We start from the raw sequence: 15,530 nt of genomic DNA, 5'->3' as shown, positions 1-15,530 counted from the left end.
ACAGTTGTCTTTATCTGCTTCCTTCCTTCCTCTCCACCCTCCAGAGCAGTACAACTAAATATGAGGCGATCAGCAGCTCCAAGTCAAGTGCTAGGAAATGTAGCCAAAAAGCGAAGGTTTATACCACCAGGAAAAAGTATCACAGCTTGTCTCAAGAATGAAACAAAAGAGATGGACCAAGAAATTAAATTAAAGGAGGTAAACTGAACAGTCCACTAAAAAATAAATTTGTTTCTATAGTATTGTTACTAAAAGATAGCAACTGAGCTCACCACAAACAGTCTCTGCTTAAATAATCAGTCTGTTCAGAATAGATTTTGATACCTTTGCTCTTACATTTGATCTTGCTTCTCAGGTAGGTTTCTCTCACTCTGCGAAGTGGATGCAGAAAAATGTTTTTCAAATAAATAAAAGTAATTAGTATTAATCCCAAATACAGTTCTCAGTATGGCGGAGGTATGGATTGCCTCTTGGCCTGGACTTTGGATTCAAATGTTTGAAATGCTTTGGAAAAAGCACTTAAAAAACTAAGATACTTAGTAATGATATGTCAGTACATCGAGTTGCAGTTTTGCTGCGAGGAACTTTCTCCAAAACCTTTAATATCAACCAAAAAAAGCATCACAATTTTTATTGATTTTATCTACAGAAGACATCTATTAAATTCAATTCATAAACTACTTGCATGAGTGGTGTTTGGTATTGTGTGCATGCGCTTTTTGTTGTGAACACTGGGATGCATACATTTGTGTAGGGATGTTTATATTTATGTAGAGAGTTTGATAATGAGGATTAGTATCTATTAAGATCCCTTCTCGTTGCTCTTTTCTCCATTTCTCTTCAACTGCATGAAGGAAATGCTATTGTAAACTTGTTTCTCTTTTGCAGATAGATGAGAAAGAGGGAAGTGCTTCACTGCTTTCTGAAATATATGGCCAGAATCAAAATGCAAATTTTACACAGTCTGTGGAGTCAACTGGAAAAATAAAGACTACAAAAGCGTGTTTCAGTGTTAAAAAGTGTAGCAAGGTGGAAATGGAAACACTAAATACACCCAAAGCTGGTAAGATGCTCTTTCTTATTTACTGCCATGTATCATAAGATAATTTTAAAGCTTATGAATGATACACTACTTACTAAACCTTTATGAAATACTAATACAAGGGTCATGCAATGGTGGCATTATTTGGTGTTCCACTGGGTAGAGAGTGAAAAAAACAAACATTAAATTATTTTTTTAAATAGAAAAGGAAAAAAAGTTAATGTTTTAGAAGTCAGTTGGTGGTGTTGCTGTTGAGGTGTGTGTCTTCCAGAAGAGTACTATAGTGAACTCACTCTAATCCAGAGTATCAAGATGAGAGTCAGGATACCCTAAATAGTGGAAAAGTGTTGTAATTTGGAGACCTTGATGGCCTTATGTGGAGAATGCTAACGGTTCTGAGTGGATTCACGTTTTTCAGAATTCTTGAGGGTTTCTTTTCTTCAGTGCAAGATTTGAGCTGTTTTCTTCAGTGTGTCCAGTGGGCACTCAAGGTTCAAGCATGGGCTGCTAACTCTAGTGTAGCATCAGAGCCGAGCTGGCTCTGTTCATTCATGTGTGCGCGCTTTCTCATTTGTTACCCTCAGTAATGAATAATTACTCTGAAAAGCTAGGTAGTAAGCAAAGATTCTGAAGTGTAGCAAGTGCACTTTGATGGACCTGAATGACTCTGTGGGGTTGAGTGTCTTCATTTCCCACTCTTTGTGTGCCCTGACCACAGATATAGCACAGGGACATTCTGCATTGTGTGAATGCAGGTGTATGACCTCAGGAGCCAAGTGCATCTTGAAAGCGTTGCACTTGAACTGCGTTACTAACATTGCTGGATGAAATCACTCCTCCTGGAGCCAGCTCAGGCATTTCAACATCTGTCTTACAGTTAATTCCCTGTTGTTTCCTCATAATTAATTACATTGATAATGATCTTTCTCTTTGTTTTAGGTTTCATTTAATTGGTAATACTTTGTGTAGTGAGCGGAGTTTTAAAAGAGCATTTCATGACTGCATATCACCTTGATTCCATAATGGTTGGAATTGTAAGTCAGAAGGCTTTAACAAAGTTATGTTTAATTTTGTTTGTGATAAGAGCTGCTAAATCTGGAAGCCTGATAGAAACAAAACTGCCATAGCTGTGTCCCAGGGTCCAGCCAATAGTGAGGCTGAGCACGTATTCCCAATAGGCACACATATGTACAATACATATATACATATACAGATGGCTGGTAACATAGGCCAACACAGACAGCACTTGGGCAAACACAAGCAGGGCCAATGGACACGTCCTATTCTCCTCTCTGGCTGATCAGGGTGAAAGCCTGTTTGTGGAAAATAAATGAATATACATATATCTATATATAGATACACACACACACAGAATATAGATCCCTCCAGTAACTGATCTTATGCGCTCAGTCAAGTAGCTGGCTCCTTGATTTGTTGGACATCCCAGCTGCGGGCACGTGGGTGTATGAACCACGAAGGCCCACAGCTCTCAGTTCAGTTGCTGCTATTCAGAGCTGCGCTGCCACAGATAAAAACACACTATAGGTCCCTCCATTAATTGGCCTTAGACACTTAGTCTGCTTCGTGGTGGGCTCCTGGATCCACTGGTCTCCCAGTTGCCTTGTGTGCAAGAGATGTATACATACGAACATGTCTCTCTGGTAGCCAGACTTACCAGTAGCCAACCCCTAGATGTCCTGGTCTCTCCAGTAACTCAGACTTCCTTGTCCCTCCAGTAGCCAACTCTCAGACCCTCTGGTCTCTCCAATGTGTGTCCCAGACTCATGGCTGCTCCAATACTTGGCTCTCAAGCCTCTTATCCTACTTGCCAGCTAGTCCAGTTTGGTGTTTGCTAGTGATCACACACTGACACATGTACCCAGGCAGTATGCATGAGTTGCTGGCACATCAGGTACCTGGGCCCTATGACCTGTGTATGGTCCAGCTCCAGCTGCTGGCACGTACACTTCTGTACACATTTATGCATGCAGAATAGCATCCCTTCACCCAGGAAAATATTAGAAATGTAGTCCAATAAGAAGATAGGACAGACTGTGGCAATAGTGTGCAGTGCATTGCTGGACAAGCATACCCACCAGTCACCTGTTTAAAGGTGGCTGCTTTTTTCCTTTTATTTTCCTGTGCTTGTTCCTCCCTGAACCACCTTCATCTGTGGGCTTGTCCTTGGTTTTTTTCCTTCAAAACTCTCATTATAAGCCTTGTGCAATCTCCAGATGCCCTTTCTAGCATCTTATGAGCTCCAGGCCCTAGTAGGCAGCAACACCCTTCATTCTGTAAGGTGCTCTGGAGAGCTGTTCCCACTGACTCTTCTTGTTGGGTTTCACCCCCAGAAAATGGGGTTGATTGGTCCTCTGTGATAGCCCTGAGAGGATGCTGCCATTATCATGTTATGTGACCCACAGTATATGCACTCTGTTTGGCAGAGCTAATGTGGGAAAATTCAGCCTCCTTTTATGTCTTAAGTCCTTCTGGTCTCACAGCTTTTGTGTTTATCTGCTGCATGCTGTAACTTCCAGTTCTTCTGATGAAGCTCATACTTGCAGAAATTTTCAGTGTATATGGGACAAGTTGTTTTAATGGTCCTGCTTCCCTATAGGTACATCTGCAAAAATCTGTGTCTGCTGGTTCTGTCTAGCAGTGCACTTGAAAGATAAATAGTGGATTTATTTCCAAAATAATCTGAGAAATCAGTAGTCTTCCCAATAATAAGTGCCGTGAAGTGGAAAAGATACTAAATGCTTTTTCAGTATCATGAATTCTGGGTGCAGCTGGTATGAGTTCTCTGTGATGACTTCAGAAAAATAACCAGAAAGTTGTGGAGTGAGACTGGTTGAGCTGTTTTTGTTAATGTTGTGCTGCTACCTTTCTGAGTGACTGAACAAGCCATTTTGTGCTAAGGCCTTTCTATGTCTGTAGAATGGGGTTAACCTGCAAGTCATGATGAAATGTGGTATAAAATAAAGATATCTAATGTCAGTGTTAGTTATGGTCATCAGGTTCACTGGTGATGTACTGTGAAAACAATCCTGCATCAAGGCTCCATTAAATCTTAAGTAATTTCTTGATAACTTGGATTTTCCAAGACAGCTTCTGCCCTTTACGTCACTTTTGTCTGCTATTCATTACGGCTAATGTAGCAATTACGTAGATTGTGTAAACCATAACCTCCTTTGTTGTGTGAAAAGGAATTGTTTTGTTAAAGCTGTTTCTGGTATGAAATTCAGAAGTAATGGAAACCAGTTGTGAAAGCCAGAGTCAGTTTGGGTTTTTTATTATTATTAATATTGTAATGGAATTATATCTGACTGCCAGTCTCTGCAGCCAAAGAAGACTTCTCTGTTAAAGGGGCATTAAAATAATTTAAAGATTGAGAAAGTCTGTGTGTATGCATTAATTTGGTTTATTGTCTCCATGTCATTTAATGCAGATGATAAACTCTTTGTTAGCTTTATATCATGCTCAAAGCTGCTGTGTTTGGGTTTCCAGTGCAGCAGTGGAATGTGTAAATAAATACCCCAGTTTCCATTATAATTCTTGTGAAACACCTGTGGACCATTGGACAACTGCACTGTTCATAAAGCTAATCTTTCTGAAACCCAGCCCTGAAAATGCTGCGCATTCTTTCAAAAAAAGCCTTGTTATCTGACACATGGTGTCTGTTTCCTGGAGTAGACAAGTAAGGATTTGATTAGATAACATCAATCTAAAAATTATAGCATATCTGGCTTAAAAAAATACTTGCTTTTCTAGGCTGCTTCTCAAAATAAACTTTTTCCTAAAATTTCACTAATAATAGTAAAGTGTAAGGGACTCTGAAATTCTGCAAAATGAGATATTTCTAAAGATGTTTTCATAAGATTTTAGCAACTGTTGTTGAGTGAAACCCACCTATGTGTTGTAATTTCAAATTGAGGTGTAAGATATTGAACATGCTATTCAACATGCCGTTTACTGATCACGATTATGAGTTGTGAAGACTGGAAAATGATGTTTTTCCATAAATATATATCTTTGTAGGAAAATTAACTTTATGACTGCTTTATGAATCAGTGTTTGCTTGTTTTTAAGAAGCAAAGAGAACAGCAATCTCTATGGTACCTTTGTTTTGTATTCAGAATATAGTACTTGTTGACACTGACAACAGATGTGTGGAGGGGAGGTAATTTATTTGACATTGTCATTAGTACTTTTCCTCACATGCTGCCAGAGAATTTATCAAATAAGTCTGGACGCTCTTTAAAAATTAAAGTTACTTTAAAATTCCTAAACTATTTAACAGTAATTGAAAACAAAATCATAAATGTGTTTGGAAGGATATTATTGCAGCTCTTAAAGGTGCTTGGCTTCTACTTGTCCTCATTACATTCTGAGGACCTATAAGCAATAACAAAAAAATCCAAATAATTTGAATATGAAGAAAAAACAGACAGGCAGATCTCTGAACTATACTTGGTATCTTCCCAGTGTTGCTAGTCAGCAGGATTTGCCAGAACTGAGGCTTTTACTTACATTGCCTTTTTCAACTTGTCACTAAATGGAGTGGTTTGGACTGCTTAAAGAATTGCCTCCAATGGTGTTAGTAAAAATGATTTAACAGGAATTTAAATAAAAGTGTGACTTCACAAAATTCGATGGCAAGGTTCACTCTATTACTTGGATTACATGGATGAAATGCACAAAAGAAAATAAAGTAAGAATCAAACTAAAATTATGTATACAGAGACCAAAGACACAGTAGGGTAAAAGAGAAACATACAAAGAAAAATCAAGTTAGAATTGCTTTCTCGTGATTTGTACAGAGATTGGGAATGTGAAAAAGTTGGGGAGATCCTCCCGTTGAGTCACGAGGTTCAGAGAAGACCCCCTTGCTTTCTAAACTCCTGTCGGAGTCTAGGTGCAGCTGGATCGACTCCTAGTCTCAGTCAATAGTCAATGGTTTATATCCAAAGAGATTATAATAGCAGCCTGAGATTCATTCACAGTCAAATAAAGTTCACAACAGTAATTTAAGTATAGATTTAAAAAGCAATATTTTTAATATACTTGCTATAAAATATTCAGGTTAGTACACACACATGCATAAAGACACTAAGAGATACATAAGCGGGTAAAAGAGGCATACCTGTTAAAAATTCCCCTTGAGTTCAGTGAAAATATTCACATCAGCTGCTTTAGCATCTTTCTCAATGGGTGAAGAGTTGAGCCTCAAGGAGCGGACAGTATCGGCCCAAGTCTTGTTGGCTTTTGGCAACAGACCTCCAGTCTTCGCAAACTTTTCAGCTTGCAAGCTCTGAGAGGTGTCCCACTCAGAGGGAGATCCTGGATGCAGCCTGCTGTGGTCCAGGAGAGCTCAGAGGGTCTCACTTAGTACCACTGTTTATAGGTTTGGGAGATGATTGGCTTTAGTCATCAGCAAATTACTAGAATTCCAGTTGCACTGGTACCATTTTGCAAGAGTTACTATTCAGATAAGGGCTCCAGGGCTGTCAGAGAATGACTTAAGATTCAGATATGGGATGCTCCAAGGCTGTAAGGAGAGGACTGAAATATGTCCCAAGGTTGTCAGGAGAAAACTAATTATCTCTACTCTCGTCCCCCACCTCTGCTGGGCAGCAGGAGTCCTTGGAATGGTCAGCACAACTCCCTGTCTGAGCCATGCAAGAGTTCCTGATACGGTCAAGGGATGCTTAACCACCCAACTCATTACACTTACGCTAAGGCCTGGCGAGACTTCCTGAATTCGTAGATCAGCCCAGAGAGAGGGGAAGAAATGCACCACCACACAACTTAACGTTTTTAATATGTATTTTTTTAATTTATATAAAACATACATAATTAATTTATGCTTATTATCTGAGTTTGCAGCTTGCTTTCTGTTGGTATTTTTAATCCAGGAGAATGTTGCTTTGTTTTTTCCTTTGGCCTTACTGTCTCGTGTGTGGAAGTGAATAGGTCTTTCACCTGCATACTTAGACACAACATTCTAGGTGGACTGAGATTTCATTGTTTGAACCTGACGCAGGTGACAGAAAAGCTGGGTATAGAGTTTTATTCTGTTACAGCTCACCTCCTGTTTGGTTTTTGGTTCAGGAGTACTTTGTTTCATCCATCACTAACATCTGTTAATGTGTCTTCCAAGAGGAACTTTGTCGGAAGTCATACTCAAATATTATATTTGAGCTAACAATGAAAACAGATTGTAACTATTTCATAACAGGGATAATGTGTTCATCCTATGCCTCTCAAAAGATGTTTTTGAATGTTTTTCATGCCTATGGTATTAACTGTATTTATTATTTGCATATAGCTTTGAATGTATTTTCTCTATCTTCTCTGGGGTGTTAATGTTTACCGAGTACATTGGTCTATAAGGTTTAGACTCTTTGCTCATTTAAGTCAGTTTTATTTTCATAATAGGAATTTTTGTTGGCTCCTTCAGCTTTCTAGAATGTTGCTACAGGTTAGTCTGATACCTTCTGTCACTTCATATGAATAAAACCCCTTAACCAATTAATTTGAATGTTATAAGAGAAAATCCACTTTTCATTCAGTTGTGACAGTAGCAATCAATTGCCTATCACTTTTAATCAGAGGATTAAAAAATGTTGTTTTCAGGATTTGTCATATTGTCCAATTTCAGTCTAACTGCCTACTTTTGGTTTCTAGATAATACAACTAAAAACATTCAAGCCTGACATCTCATAATGAAGCATGTTATCGCTAGAATTACTTGGATATCTGCAAAAGTAGAAGTATTAATTGTAATTTCTGTTATTGCATTCATTTCTATTATTGCACTTCACAGCTTCAACTGGAAAAGATAGTCCAGTCAAGGCTATTTTTACTGTCTGTCTATTTTAGTAGTGGAGCTGCACGTACAGCTGTGGTTCAGTGGGCCTTTCAAATGCTTTTATAAACAGCTGGTAAAGCAGTTAAGTCTTTGGGTAAAAGATACTGCATAAACATCTGTAGGTCTTAATAATTACCATGTACACCTTAGTACAAATAAGGTGTTACTGATTGCCTGAGTGCAAATCATTTATTACTGCATTGTTTGCAAGTTAGATTTTACAAGTTTGTAAATTTTTTTGTAATTTTTTTATTCAAAATAGTATCAAATTACTTTGCTAGCTCTTTATGATTTAGAATGACCTCCTTCTCCCTGGAATGTTATAGACAGACTAGTTTATAATAGTGAATAGACAAGTTTATAGACAAGCTTTTTTTCAATTCAGGATAGTTTCTTTACTGTTTAGGTGTCATCTGTACCTGTTTGATCAGTTCATCTCAGGAGATGGGGATTGGTTAAGAAAACTAGATTGATGTAAATGTATCAGAAGAGAAATTGTCCATATATCTGATCTGACACTGGTTCCAGAAGTGTTCATTTATACATCCATCATGGTGGGTATATGTGCAAATTGTCACCTGTTGGCCTAGTACCCCACTGCCCAGCAGTAAACATGTTGCAGGTGAACTTGTTGCCGAGACTTCTGTGATTATTTAGTCCTAGATGGCTTGTGTTTTCTGGTCTGCAGTTTTGGGACACTGGCATCTCCTGAGGACAACACCTTTTGCTTGGTGTTCTTGCTTGGAATGTGGGATTATGTCTTCTACTCTGCTGCTGGCATAAGACCTTCCCTAGCATTTCCCCAGCTGATTATGCACACTCGGAGTTCCCTTTGGCTGTGGTCATGCATTGTTTACAGTTATGTATGGAGATGGTATGATAGTAAAGCAGGGAACAGCATTTTAGCAAAGTAACTTTACTACTGTAATCTTAAACTGTTCAAAGCTCTCAGGACTTTTAAACCAACAATAACAAAAGAAAAAGATGAGAGGTTCTTTAGTCTGACATTGCTTGTTCTAATGATTCTTTAGGTTTTCTTGGGGTTGTTTGGGGTTTTTTTTGGCTTCCTCCTCTTATAGATTCATCACCTTCTGTGTGGTAGTGACCAGAACTATGTACCGAGCAGAACACTGTCCTCAAGGGCTTTATTTCTGCGCTCAGAAGCACCAAATGCAGCAGCCATGAATTCCGTACTTCTTTAGTTTTAAAGTCTATCAGTGGAGAAACCATTATTGGATTGTAGCAATAGTCAGGTAACGTGGAGTCAGTTGCCATAGACTGAAAGCAAGTAAAAGCGCGTAGTGTGCTTGTGTGATACACTAGCCTGTTGAAGAAGTTCACATCCCTAACCAGTGTTACTCATCTTGAATCTGGGCTGCCCACCAGCTGAGTAGAATTAGCAACCAAGGCTGATATGGGAAGAAGGAACTTATACCAGTTTCACTACGAAAGGCAACATATCATATAAAGTTCAGCAACTGCAAAGCTGGTTTCCTGGACTGGGTAGCCATCTGCAATGCAGTATAATAGGCTGCTGTAAAACAAATCCAGACTTGCGTAATTCTTGTGTGATATTTCCACAGTTAGTACAACATAATTTATAGTTTGTTATGATCATATCTTGCTGTCATGTGAATAAGTAGGCTTTCTGTAATGATAGATGATATAACCAGGATATTCACACATTGACAGTGAAATATACTTTTAATTTGTCCTAGTTAAGTGTGCTCTAATATGTCTACTTGAACCATTGGAGACAATGAAGGAGAGAAGAAGGAAACCAGAAATCAGAAGGGTATTACATGGTCAGAAAATAAAGAAAAACAGAGTTATATTATGCAAGATGCAAGATATTAAACATTTTTCAAAAAGTTGGAGGGATTAAAGTGAAAGTTTTGCAGTAGAAACTTGCCTATTGAATGGAACTATTGTTGCTTCCTTACAATGAAAAAAACATAAATTGCTAGGTTCTTTACTTTTGAGTAGTGATATATCCACTATTGAAGTGAGCTGTGCTCCATGTAGAGACAATAATCTTTTATGCATTTTTCTTTAACTTGTTAAGTTACTGAAAATTAAAATTTGTAAACAAGAAATAAAGATTAAATACTCTTTCTTGTGCAGAGACAGAGACCTAATTTTGAAACTGCAGATATAAAGAGAACTCCCCTTTCCAAAGCGTGGCAGGGGATGTGTTGGGATACACATACTATCCCAATATATTTAGTATAATTTAGCTCCTGGGAGTTGCATGCAAACACACGGCATATAGTCTGCAATATATAGAAAATGAAATTATCTAACACCAGAACTTTAAAAATGAGGAATTTAGGAAATACTCTGTATAGAGACTATTTTCAAGAATTCAGGTTTAGCAGTAATAATTCTTTCAGTTTCCTCATTCATTCTGAGGAAGCTGTACACATAGTTTCTTCCTGATTATCAAAATTTATTGTCAGGCTGTGAGTGTGTAAAGAGTAAAGATGGGCAAAAGAAAAATATATGGCTATTCTAAATTTATCAGATTTTTTTTCTTTTATCAGATGTTTTTCTTTTCCCCTTTCCCACCCTTTGTAAAGCCCTAATTTGGGGTATGTGGGGGTTTGGGTTGGTGTTTTGGTTTTTTTTCCCCCTAGCTTTCCTGTCTCCAATAGATACAAAGGTGGATTTAAGGGAAGATGGAGAGAATATAGCTATCAGGTGGAGGGACAAGAAATGCCTTACTGAAGGGAACTGGAAGATCTTTTTGAGCTATCGTGAGTATTATTACAGACTTGGCCTGGATCCCTTCAAAGACAGTTGCCAAATCTTTCTGTGGCTCTGCACATTGTTTGGATCCCCTTTGTTGCCATGCCAGCATAACTAGAATTCAGTCCCAGCTTTTGGCTTTGGGCCTTAAGTTTTCCCCTGTAACAGCAGCTTTGTCACAATATGACTTTCCTAAAATCAACAAGATAGTGATAAGATTATTATCTCCCTGTCCTCAAAATATCCACTGAGCAAAATTAGAAGAATGGAGAAGGCTGCTCCTATGTCAAATGCAGGGAATAGTACATGGGGAAGTATTTTGAGGTCAGTATTTAAAAGCATAATCTCCAAAATTTTCATCTCTCTATGAAAAGATCAGAGAATTGCAGAAACTTGGCTTCTCTTACCCCATTTCTTTTTTTTAGAAGCTATCTTGCTAATGGGGATTTAAGAATTTAAGCAAAATATCCTGAGAAAATCATACTTTAAAATCTTTTTGTATTTCTCAGCTGCTTCTGATCAGTCATCAAAAAGCTTGTTGGAAGAAAGGATCAGAGAAGATACAAGCATGTATTAGGAACTGGACACACTTCTGAATTTGTAAAGAATGGTGCTCTTAACTTTTTTTTTTTTTTTAACAACGTTACTTATAAAGTGAAGAGCTAATTCATGGTGCTGTGTAGTCACTCAGTATTATAATTTAGAGTCCTGTAGCTTTAAGCCAAACTTAGTTTGAATGATGGTTACAGATCTGAATGTGTGGGCCCTGGAATGTCAGACTGAGATGAAGACAAATTCTTTAAAATTTGGCATGGGGGGCATTTTAATTGTCTAAGTTGAATATTTCCCATTTCAGTGGGCTAAAAGTTGAGAGAATGCCTTACATCAGCAGAGGGGACGGAAGTGTAGTTAGCTTTTATGCTTGGAATTTTAGTTAATAAGAGCTCTGGAGTAGGCCATGTGTAATTCAGGCTAGTTTCAAGAGAGTGGTGTAAAGGTAATAATTGTTCATGTCTGCATTTTCTGTGCTTGTCATGAGGCACATGCACCCGTGTTCTTGCAGCAGTTGCAAGAACTGTTAGATGTTAGAAGTTAATACATGCTATATGGTGATCAATGAAGTAGATGCAGAAAAAAAAGAAGTAAAGCTTTCCTTTGTTCTCCCCACGCCCAATGCAGGATACGGGTTTAGAAATATTTAGAAATAGTTGTGCAGGAGAAAGGAAAGGAGTGGTCTGAGAGGTTCAGGTACAGCAAGGATAAGAACAAGAAAGTGCAAAATTGGTGCTGAAAGTATTGATGAAGATGGGGAAAAAGTCAAGTGAAATTAGAAAATTATTTGAAATGCAACTTAAATGATCTGACAGTATTTCTAAAAAGTCTGGTGAGAATGTATTTAAGCACTGTAGCTTCCAGGGGAAGTTGTCTTGCAACTTTGTCTCACAAAGTTTGTCATCCTCAACCATCTCCTTAATGAATAATGCCTGCAACCCTTAGTTTTTGAGATTACCCATGAAACTACTGTCCCTATGAGAGATCTTTGGAGTTGAAAACTTTCTGACCCACCCTTTGCTGCAGCAGGCTCTTAAGACAGGCAGATCAAATGACTTGGCACTGTCTTGCTGTCGTGTCAGTAAAGAGGACTATATGATGACCTAATGGAACTTTTGCAGTCCTTACTACCTATAGACACTCTCAAGTCATCTTATGCAGCTGCCAAATTCATTTGCAAGAGTGAGCAACTGCCTCAATACTTGCCAAATGTTTCTGCTGCCAGTATATCCCAGTATATTAATTGATATGTAACATACCCCATCCTAGCTGCTGAATCTTCTTACAGTTTCTCATGACCATAGGGGTATCAGGGTTTCACTTCAGCTTTGATTCAAATCTCATCATCATCCTCTTGTTCTTAAGATTTTCAGGCTCCTAGGTGATTGCAAATGCTAAACCCAGGTCTCTGCAAAGCTAGTTTGCTTGCACATTATTAAGTAAGAACAGATGTCCTTCAGATTTATTCTGGGGCTTCCACTTTGTGGGCAGAGCACCTTCACAGAGTTTAGCAATCCTTTATCTGTTGATTTGGTATTTTTTGCACTAGAAGGTCCCAGCCTGAAACACTTAAGACGGTGTCATTCCTTTCAACATTCAAGTTTGCTGTCTGATCCAAACTGCATCTTTCAAGACACATTTTTTCTTTGGGCATGCTTAATTCTCTTTTTTTGGCTTTGAATCATGTACCTTACAGTGATTTTTTTTTTTTTTTTTTTTTTTTAATTTTTTTTTTAAGTCTGTCATGGAGAGATTTTTCCTCAGTTCTGTGTGATAAAGGATCTTTCGTTTCCCTCCATCCAAGATGCTCTCCTGATTTAAGACATTCTCCTTTACAGGGTGTTCTGTCTCATAACGTGCCTAAATTTACATGGGCCAGTTGATGCAGTTATTGGCCATGATACAAATCTTTCACTTGTAAAATTTGGGCCCACGGAGCTTTGTCAGCAATTCATAGTCATTTGGCTACTTTAATCCCTGACTGTATTACAGCTGTGATTCATTCATCTCTTGATAGCTCTCCAGGATGCACTATTTGTATCATTTCTTTGGTATTAATTCTAGACTTTTCCACAGCAAAACCTGAACTTACCTGTTACCTGTTGAGTCTTACTTCCCAACTGTTGAAGTTCTGCAACCTTAGCAAGGCGCTGTTGCTTGGTTTTTGAATCATTATGCTGACTTTCCTTTCCCTAGAAAAATGATCTATGCTTACAGCTCCCATTTTTCATGAACTCCCAAATGCGAAGATTTCATCTACTGGAAAACTGGGGTTTTAAATATTAACATTTAAATTGGGAAGCATTTGGGTTTTTTTAAAAGGAAAGAATCAAGCAAATGTAAAGAAAAATGCTGAATCCAATACTTTTACCTTTTCAGATTTCTGAGTAGATTAGTGAATTCCACCTTAAAAATATGAAGGAAAAATGAGCTGTACCTTGCGCATAGGATTAAAACAGGAGGCATAGAAGGCAGTGATGTGAGGGGTGCGTGTGTGTGGCTGTTTTCTTCAGCAGTGACCAGAATTTCCTCCCTGCTTGTGGTTTGCTGTCCCAGCAGTTATGCTAATACAGGTTTTTGTAGGTGCACTGCAAACCATATTCCTAAAATGATCCAGATAGAATCTGAAGAAGCTTTTTCAATGTATTTCTTTTGTAAGAGTTACTTGTCCTGTGGCTTACAGGATCAGGGAACTGCTGGTGGTTAAAACTAGCCCAGCTCTGAAAAAAATGATGAATTTGCAGACAGTTCCCTGATCTGACTTGCTCAGAAGATATTGTGACCATTTGTCACCATATCAGCACAGTGAAGGGGCAGGAACATGACAGGGTTAGGGGGAGGCAGAAATTCCTGTTTTGGCAATGTCCCACATTTATGTTGACTTTAAGCAATTATTCATTTATTAAACTAAATATTTGTTTATGCTAGCCCCCCCCAAATAAATAATTGATTAGTCTGTGTCTGGATCATCTCCCTGAACTGGCTGTGCACTGTGTTACCTAAGTGCTAGTGTTGGTGGAAGGTGTAGGATGAAGAGTGCACTGTGGCAACATTTCTTTGTAGTTGCCTTGGAACTACACCTATTGTTTTACCTCAAAGAAGTCTATATGTAACATTAATATCCATGCTTCTCACCTTCTATGATTTCTCATCCAAGTACTGATACGACCTCAGGCTGATGAGCAGAGCTATTTTAAAAAGAAAAAAAAAAAGGGGGGGAAAAATCTTGGTTGGCAGCCAGCTTCGTTTTTACAAGGGTTATTTTACACTCCTGCAGAACAATATGTAATTCAGACTGATTCCTTTAGGCACTTGCTCAAAAGAAATCTTTGTAGTGGTATTTTGCTGTAATTGCATTAGTGTGGAAACTTGGTGTCTCTAGCAATGTTAAGCAGCAAGGTGATAGAGTAATACAAGTTTAGATAGGTCTATATTAGGAGTTGCTACATTAGGATAGCCCTGCATAGAGGAGACTGCTGTAGCATCATGTGGCCAGGTCCACAAGGGTGTATTCCCAACAGGCACATGCGCATGTGTACACACTATACATACATATACGGCCAGCCATACAGAAAATACAGCACCCACGCAAACACAAGCAGCATCCATGGCCTCATCCCTTCCCTTCACTGGCTGACTGGGAGGAAAGCCTGTTTGTGGAAAATACATATGTGTACAATATGGATCCCTCCAGCAAGTGGCCTTAGACTCTTATTCTGCTCAGTAGCTGGTCCCTGGATCCCCTGGTCTCCCAATGGCATCACAAACCCACACTGGGTCTCTCTGGCAGCTGGTCCGGATTCATAACCTTACTAGTGGCCAGTCCCCCAGTGTTCTGGTCCCTCCAGTAGCCAAATCTCAGACCTTCTGGTCTCTCCAGTATCTGGCCCAGACTCATGGTTGCTCCAATTCTTGGCTCCCAAGACTACTTGCTGGCTAGTCCGGCTCGGTGTTTGCCAGCGATCAAACACTGACATAGGTACCCACGCAGTGTGCGTGGGCTCTGGCCTCTGCTTGCTGGCACCCCAAGCAGCCGGGCCCCTGTGACCTGTGGTACAACTCCAGTTGCTGGCATGTAGGCTTCCATGCACAGTCCGGCACACAGAGTAGAGATTCCCCTCACCCAGAAAAATGGTTACAAATGTAGCTGAATAAGAAGATAGGACAAACTGCAGTGATCAGGCACAGGGCATGGCTGGACAACCGTACTGAGCATCCCCTGTTTACATGCATGTGGCCCCTTTTATCCCTTTTTTCCCCCAATATTTTCCTATGCTTGTTCTGTCCCAAAGCACTTTCATCCCTCCCTTTTCTTGC

General features: G+C 39.0%; 2 protein-coding genes across 2 annotated transcripts in view; both read left to right on the top strand.

Annotated features, from left to right (window-relative positions):
- Nucleotides 1–15,530, top strand: part of VIRMA (vir like m6A methyltransferase associated) — a 696,173-nt gene that overhangs the window by 48,622 nt on the left and 632,021 nt on the right. The window lies entirely within an intron of this gene.
- The window catches only part of RAD54B (RAD54 homolog B), a 70,731-nt gene that overhangs the window by 2,881 nt on the left and 52,320 nt on the right, over nucleotides 1–15,530 (top strand). Inside the window, exons 2-3 of the mRNA XM_049826466.1 lie at nucleotides 45–198; nucleotides 889–1,063. Of these exons, the coding sequence (XP_049682423.1) occupies nucleotides 61–198; nucleotides 889–1,063 (313 nt within the window). The 5' untranslated portion in view covers nucleotides 45–60. The remainder of the gene's footprint in view (nucleotides 1–44; nucleotides 199–888; nucleotides 1,064–15,530) is intronic.

This window comes from Accipiter gentilis, chromosome 2 (genome assembly GCF_929443795.1).
Source record: "Accipiter gentilis chromosome 2, bAccGen1.1, whole genome shotgun sequence".
NCBI lineage: Eukaryota > Metazoa > Chordata > Aves > Accipitriformes > Accipitridae > Astur > Astur gentilis.
The sequence above is the reverse complement of the archived record's forward strand: the minus strand, read 5'-3'. Positions and strand labels throughout refer to the sequence as shown.